Source organism: Lycium ferocissimum, chromosome 5, assembly GCF_029784015.1.
Source record: "Lycium ferocissimum isolate CSIRO_LF1 chromosome 5, AGI_CSIRO_Lferr_CH_V1, whole genome shotgun sequence".
NCBI lineage: Eukaryota > Viridiplantae > Streptophyta > Magnoliopsida > Solanales > Solanaceae > Lycium > Lycium ferocissimum.
In genome coordinates, this window is record NC_081346.1 from 20,270,143 (window position 1) to 20,277,684 (window position 7,542).

The window sequence follows — 7,542 nt, forward strand, 5'->3', positions numbered from 1 at the left end:
CCCTTTCTGCCAGTGGTTAGCGCGCTTGCCATTTCGCTTACTCGCTCCGTTCCTTTTTACTTGTCCCTCGTACTAAAAATAATTTTTTCTTTTAACTTGTTCATTTTAGCAAATTAAGAGAGATCTATTATTTTCTTTCAATATTATTGTTATCATTAACTACATAAAGTATAGTTGCCAAACTTTGATATTTAAAGCAGGATAATAAGGATGCATAGCTTTTTAAGGAGAGTGTCAAGTCAACAAGGGCCAAGTAAAAAAGAAATATTTAATTTCATGCACCCTGCTACCCTCCCACCAACAATAGAAAATAGAATTTTACTGTATGTAACAACAATAGAAAATAGAAGTTTACTGTTTGTAACAGTACATTTGCATTGGATCAACAAAAAATAAAGGTAATATCACTGAAACAACAAATACAATGGAAGGTTTAAATTTGGCTTTTTATTTTATAGAGTACTATTTAGAGATGAATGCATTCTTGGAATTGCTGTCAGAAAAGACAAAGAAGAAAGAAAGAAGCAAAACTTTATTCTATAGAGAGATCACTTTTAGACATTCTCATTCTTGAAGAAGCAACCTCTCACAATAGTGGTCCTCTTGAGCCTAAAAGACTTAAATCATGCAATTACATATCTACTCTCCTTTTTGCTTTTATGTCTTAAATTGACTGATCATGAAGTTTAAAAATGTAAACAAGCTTTAAATTTTGTGATCTTAAACTAAATGTGTATAAAAATTCATAATTATTCTTTGAATTTTATAGCGCAAAATATTTCATGGCATTCCTACAAAGAAGTATCATTAAGGATAAAAATAAAAAGATTGCTTTTGTTTTTCAAACAGACCAAAACAACAATACGGAAGGGATAAATCAGGAAAACTGTCTCATACAAAAAGGGGTTGATATATTTGGTTCAAATTGATGTAACAAGTTGATACGTTTTACTGATCCAATGAATATTGCCCTATAAGAAGAAATGATTTATTAGTATTCTTTAAATAGATTAGGTGGTGATAAGCGTCTTGTGATCCAAGAAAATGAAAAACAATTGTCTAATCAGACTTTGCCCGATACAAGTATAGCAAATCAAGGGCAACTTTTGAGGGATATGTCCTTTTGGAGGAATTGAGAAATCTGATGAAATTCGAACCATACAAGTTGAGAAATATATAACCACAGACATGAATTATTTTATAAAAAATATTTTCTTAGGAATGCATTTTTAAATGTTTCGTAGTGACAGAAAAAAATTCCTCAGAAAAGAGAAACATTTATTCAAGATTGATATTGATATAAGCAAATTGGATATTATTTTAATGATTTTTTTAATATTAAAGATTAGTAATAATATTTAAGTATTAATTGGAGCTTTGATATGAAATTAGAAGGGTTAATTGTGAAAGAAAATTAACTTCATCCAAAAGTGTAAAAAGTTAATTTTCCTCTTTTGGCAAAAAATACATTCTTGAGCTGTCTTAAAAAATGGACTATTTGGCGTACAAAAAAAAAACAAAATACTTACCATAAACCGATTGTGACCTTGAACTGTGGGTTAACATGACTAGCGTAATTTTGGTTCCTTTTTGGATGACTTACTCATAGTTCTCCATACTGCACTTCTCTCATTTAAAATACATTTCTTCATATATTGTAACGTGCTATCTCTTATGCATATTATTTTGTTTCTCGTATAAATATGTGTTTTGCGTTAAATTTCCGCAATTTTAAGTGAGTTTGGTGCAAGAATGTAGTGGAGTAATTTGTTTTAGCTTGGCATCAAAACGAAAGAGAAAAAAATGTGTTAGCTTGATGTCAAAATAAAATAGGGGTATGGTCGTACGGAAGGAATTTGCTTAAGTCAACTTCATATGAATATATTTCCACGAGGACACTCACCACATAATTATTTGGTTGCTTAATATTAGGCTGATAATACATCGGCTGATTATCATATATCATAGTAAATTCAAAAGTTTATTTATTTTTTATTACGTAATAACTGTGTAATTCTCAAATAATTTCATATGAATTTTCAAAGGCACCCTAAATGTTTAGTTACAACAAGAGCATGCATTAATAGTTTAATCACAACCATTATAAGTTTAGTGAATTAGGTATTGCTTTCAAATATTTTAATGCTCCTGCTGCAATTTATTCCAAAGAAAGAAATACACAAGTACTTAATGGACATTATTCTCCTTTACCCCATAAAATTTTTAAGGATTTGGAAATGATGTGGCGGTGTACTAATTAAGATCATTGACTTAATCAAATCTTACTTAATAGAAGGAGACATGTAAATTTTGCCGACATGGCAAGACACAATTGGCGATGATTCGTAGTTTGCCATGTCAAACGTGGGCATACAACATATCTTGGTGGCCAAGTTCTGTTGTTTTTACCTTCCTTTTTTTAACAGTTCTAGCTGGCCAAGTTGAAAAGGTAAAAATTTATAACTTCAGATAATTCCCACGTAAGGTAAAAATATAAAAAAATCCTTGCTGTCTCTTGTCCATATGTATTTTTGTTTATTTTTAATCTTTTTTGTAAATGCAATACTTTAATAACTATTGGTAAAATACTTACCAACATCAAAACGTTTGTGCGAAATACATATCAACATCACATATTAAAGTACTAATACGGTAATAGTAGTATCATTTAATCATAATTAAATATTAAAAACTACTATATAAAATTCATTCATTGATTTGTCACAGCCTGTATCTAATTCTAACTAGTGAGTTTATAAGCAATTCAATAATAAAAGGTTTAAAAAAGAAAATAATGGTGAAAGTGTAACCAATAGTTAGTAAGTTCTAGAATAAGTACTTATTAAAAAGTGTAACAATAAATCCCGTTTCTTACGGTAAAAGAGTGTCAAACTTCCATTTTTCTATATATAATATGCATGGGGGCCTGTTAACTATCATTACTCCTTGTCTAAGCTTAAAAATAAAAAAAATAATCCTCTCTACGAAAGAATAAAAAGAAAAATACAGTGTGGGTAAAGGATCATCAGTCTTGTAACAAAGCTGATGAAGGCAAAATTCTTAATGGATTTTGGATAACGAAAATCCTCTATTTCGTATGCAAAAAGTATTCAACTTTTGGTTTGATTTCTCTTTTTCTACTGGTAAGAAATTCACATTTTCGCTATTATTTTTTGTATAGTTAATTAAACCTTAGTTCTTGTGATGGATTACTGTTGGCACTTAGGGTTTTGCTTAAAATTTACCTCTATTTTTATGTCTCTGCTCTGATGTGCCTAATTATTGGCTATTCAGGGCACATTTGTTTGGAATCTATAGTTAATGCTGTTAATTTTAGTACCAATTTGAGTTGTAAAGTTTTGGGTTTTCAAAATAATGTATGATTGTGGTTTTGTTGACTGATTATCAACATGTTTGTTTGGAATAATAATCCTGTGTTTAATCTGATGAGCAAAATTTGATAGTCCTGAATATCAAAAGAAATGTAGCCCTATAAAATAAATTAGAAAAGAAGAAGAAAGGGAAATCCTTCTCATGGATGCAAATGAGTTTCTCATTACACATTTCATAACTGGGAAACTGAAAACCGTAGAATAAACGCATGCATATTAGAGAAGATCAATATAAATGAACAGCCATAAGGTTTAAATAGTTGATGTTATCATGGTGGTGTTTTGAGAAATCGCTAAGAGTTGATGAGCTGATGTCTGATTTGGTTCTGAGTTGGACCTTAGTTCTAGTGCTGATTTACTGTTTGACACTTTGGGTTTGCTGCAGTACCTTCAATTCCACGTCTCTGCTCTTGCTATTCCCAATTCTTGACTATTGAGGCCATACTTGTTTAAATCTCCAACTGCAGCTGGTAATTTTAGCCGCAACTTGTGAGCTTCCGAGGTCTTAGCATTTTAAACTATATTTATTTGTGTTTTTTTTAATTTTTGACTGGTTAATGAAGTATGATGGCTCACGATTATTGATCATATCCTAACTCTGATGAGTAAAATTTGACTTGTAGGGAAAGAAGTCCTAACCTTTTAGGGAACAATGTCTATTGCTACTGTTGCACTTAGTCCTGTGTATGAGGATAATTTGAATTTAGCAAGCTGTTTGTCAGGCCAACATGGTTCCTGGTTGAATGATTCAATCTTGATTTTTTTGACCGTGGGTGGGTCTGTCATTCCCTTGCGTGTTAAGGAGTCCGACTCTATTGCTTCTGTGAAATTTAGAATCCAGACATCCAAAGGTTTCTTCGTAAAGAAACAGAAGCTTGTCTTTGATGGCAAGGAGTTGGCTCGGAACAATTCCTGTGTGAGGGACTATGGGGTTGCTGATGGTAACATTTTGCATTTGGTTCTTCGTCTGTCTGATTTACAAGCAATTACTGTTAGGACAGTGTGTGGTCAGGAGTTTGAGTTCCATGTCGATAGAAAGAGGAATGTTGGTTATGTGAAACAGCAGATTGCAAAGAAGGGGAAATGTTTTTGTGATCTTAGGGAACAGGAACTAATACTTGATGGTGAGGAACTAGAAGATAAGAGGCTGATAAATGATATTTGTAAAAGCAATGATGCTGTGCTTCACTTGCTGGTGCGTAAATCAGCTAAAGTACAGACTAAAGCCGTGAAAAAAGATTTTGAAGTTTCAATTGTAGCATCAGCATCAGATGAGAATGGGGCTGATGCAGTCGAGAAGCTCCAAGAGAGGTTTCAGGTTGTTGCGCTCAATACTGTGCCTAAAAGTTTTATTTTGGAACCATTGATTGTTAACCCTAAGATCACACTATCGCCAGTGGTTAAGCAGCTGATTGGTAGCACTTTGGATGGGATAGCGAGGGGTCACCAACCAATTAGGTCTTCCGAGGGATCAGGGGGTGCTTATTTCATGCTAGATTCATGTGGTCAGAATTATGTCTCTGTTTTTAAACCAATAGATGAGGAGCCTATGGCTGTGAATAATCCCCACGGTCTGCCATTGTCAGTAGATGGTGAGGGGTTGAAGAAGGGCACACGTGTAGGAGAGGGGGCATTGAGGGAGGTTGCTGCATATATTTTGGATCATCCCAAGTCGGGACCTCGCTCAACTTGCAGCGATGAGAAGGGATTTGTTGGGGTTCCTCCTACAATTATGGTCAAGTGTCTCCATACCGGTTTCAATTATGCACAAGGTTGTGAATATTCATCCAAGAGTCTTAAGATTGGGTCGCTGCAGATGTTCATGAAAAACTGTGGAAGTTGTGAGGATATGGGTCCTCGTGCTTTTCCTGTTGATGATGTACACAGGATTTCGGTACTGGACATAAGGTTGGCAAATGTAGATAGGCATGCTGGAAACATTTTAGTTCAGAAAGATGAAAAGGATGGTCGGGTTGTACTTATTCCAATTGATCATGGCTACTGCTTGCCTGAAAATGTAAGTTTTTCAATTCAGCATCCTATAATATACCAAATAGAAGCACATATTAATCCTGGATTGCATATTCTGCTATGTGTGTAAAACTTTTTTATCTTACCGAAATTTGGTAAAGAGGAATATGTTTTGGTTGTTGTAAATGTCCTGGCTTCTGAATATCTTTATCCAAAGATTATATGGGTGTTAATTAACTTCTCTGCTGATTCCATTTACTGGGTCTCTATTCCAGGCTCTTTTTTATGACTTTTGTCGTGATGTATATTCTTTGAGAGGTTTTAGCAGAGTATGTTATATGAGGATTATGAGATAGGTTGAGAGAATGTTCCCTGCTATGCATCACCTTGCTCGTTCGCTCTAGATCATGGTACACTAGGTGTTGATTCAGTTGTAATAATTACAGGCTGCTTGAGGGCCTGCTGATATAGGTTTTGCGGTCTGTTGGCAAACATCTATGCAAGACTTCTATTTCAATATGTCTAATATTCTTGAGAACACCAAAACTGATAAAATTGTTCTTGAAAACAGCACCAAATGTGGTGGGGTGAAGAATTGGACTGTAATTGTGGGTACTGTTTTCTTCCTTCCTATGCTTCGTGTGTAATTACCAGTTTGTGGAATGTGATTGCTTTAATCAAGAAAACTTCTGTATGCCCTGATTTTTCTTTTCTGGTAGTGGTTTCTCTCTCATAGTTGACCCCTCTCCTTTTGCCTTTTCTAATGAAGTTCGAAGATTGTACTTTTGATTGGCTTTACTGGCCTCAAGCACAACAACCTTATTCTGCTGAGACAATTGCTTACATAAACTCTCTTGATGCCGAGAAAGACATTGAACTTCTGAAGTTTCACGGTTGGACCATATCACTGGCGTGTGCACGTGTACTTCGTATCTCTACTATGCTTCTGAAAAAAGGTGTAGAGAGAGGGCTCACACCTTATGCAATTGGAAGAATCATGTGCAGGGAAACACTAAAGAAGGAGTCTTTCATTGAGGAGATCGTCGAAGAAGCTGAAGAGGGTGTGCTCCCAGGAACAAGTGAGGCAGCTTTCTTGCAGTCTGTTTCACTGATCATGGATCGACACCTTGATGACCTGATTAAGTAAGATGTATGAAGATGTAGATTTTGTGCATATGTTAATATTTTACTTGGTTAAAGCTAAACTCTGGGGAAGTTGGGTGGTGAATGACCAATATGCTCCTTGTACGTTGACGGACGGAGTTATTTTGATTATGGATGTCAATGTGGTGTTCATACAATTTCCAGCCTACATATAATGGCCTCTAACTTTGAATGTTCAGGTTTTGCTTATTGTGGAAATATGACTTGATAAATATATCCTACTATAGCTTTGTTGGACTCTATACTAACCACATATGGAATTGAACTTGTAGTCTACTCACCACTCATGATATGTTGAATAAATTTCGACATCATGCGTTGGAAGATATTGTAATGCACCTTTTCTTTTCCCTCTCTCTGTTACCTGCAAAAAATAGAGATAGGCATGATGGATCTGGGAAAGTAGATGTGGAGTGGCACATCTTTTTTTGGGTCCACTTCATAAAAAAGAACAGTGAGCAGTCGAGTAGCTTCTGCAGCTATTTAAGGAGAAACTTAACTGAGTAGACACTAGGAGCCCGTTTGGCCGGGCATAAGTTGTTTTCAGATAACTTTTTTCAAAGTTATGCGGAGTGACATTTTTTTTTTTTTTTACTTTTCAAGTTTTCTGCACACTTTTAGTTAAGGCATACTTTTGGCTTATAAGCCATTTTGTCTTAAAAAAAAGCCCCATTTAAAAAAATAATTTAGTTCGTTTGGCTAACTTAATTTATCTAGGCTTTGCGCCGAGACATTTTTTTTTTTTTTTTTTTTTTTTTAACTTTAAATAACTTTAGTTAAAACTTTAAGGCATAGTTCGCCAAAAAATTTTGCTTGTAAAAAAAAAAAATAAGTTAGGAAAACTATGCCCCCTAGAGTTGCTTTTTTTTTTAAGCCCATCCAAACGGGCTCTAAATAGGAGCTTCAACTAGTATTGAGTATTTATTTTAGAGACTGAAGTTTGATACTCACAGCTGTCATTTTACCAATTTCCTTGTTGCCTAAGTTACCAAACGAATCAATCTCTCCTACCGTC

The 7,542-nt window shown here is 34.4% G+C and overlaps 1 protein-coding gene across 3 annotated transcripts; it reads left to right on the forward strand.

Moving 5' to 3' along the window:
- The first annotated feature begins 2,945 nt into the window (after nt 1-2,945).
- LOC132056429 (phosphatidylinositol 4-kinase gamma 3) lies at nt 2,946-6,767 on the forward strand. 3 transcript variants are annotated; one of them, XM_059448634.1, is made up of 4 exons: nt 2,946-3,143; nt 3,778-3,894; nt 4,016-5,409; nt 6,133-6,767. In XM_059448634.1, the coding sequence occupies exons 3-4, from the start codon at nt 4,045-4,047 to the stop codon at nt 6,508-6,510; spliced, it is 1,743 nt and encodes a 580-aa protein (XP_059304617.1). In that variant the 5' UTR covers nt 2,946-3,143; nt 3,778-3,894; nt 4,016-4,044; the 3' UTR covers nt 6,511-6,767. The 3 variants fall into 3 exon arrangements, with proteins under 3 accessions (XP_059304617.1, XP_059304618.1, XP_059304616.1); XM_059448635.1 differs by having other exon boundaries at nt 3,778-3,862; XM_059448633.1 differs by lacking the exon at nt 3,778-3,894.
- The last annotated feature ends 775 nt before the right edge of the window (nt 6,768-7,542 follow it).

Bases quoted from the DNA above. Each gene is read 5' to 3' on its own strand.
- LOC132056429 (XM_059448634.1), top strand. From the start codon at position 4,045: ATGTCTATTGCTACTGTTGCACTTAGTCCTGTGTATGAGGATAATTTG. The intron at 5,410-6,132 runs GTAAGTTTTTCA...TTTCTAATGAAG, and splicing joins GCTACTGCTTGCCTGAAAAT to TTCGAAGATTGTACTTTTGA.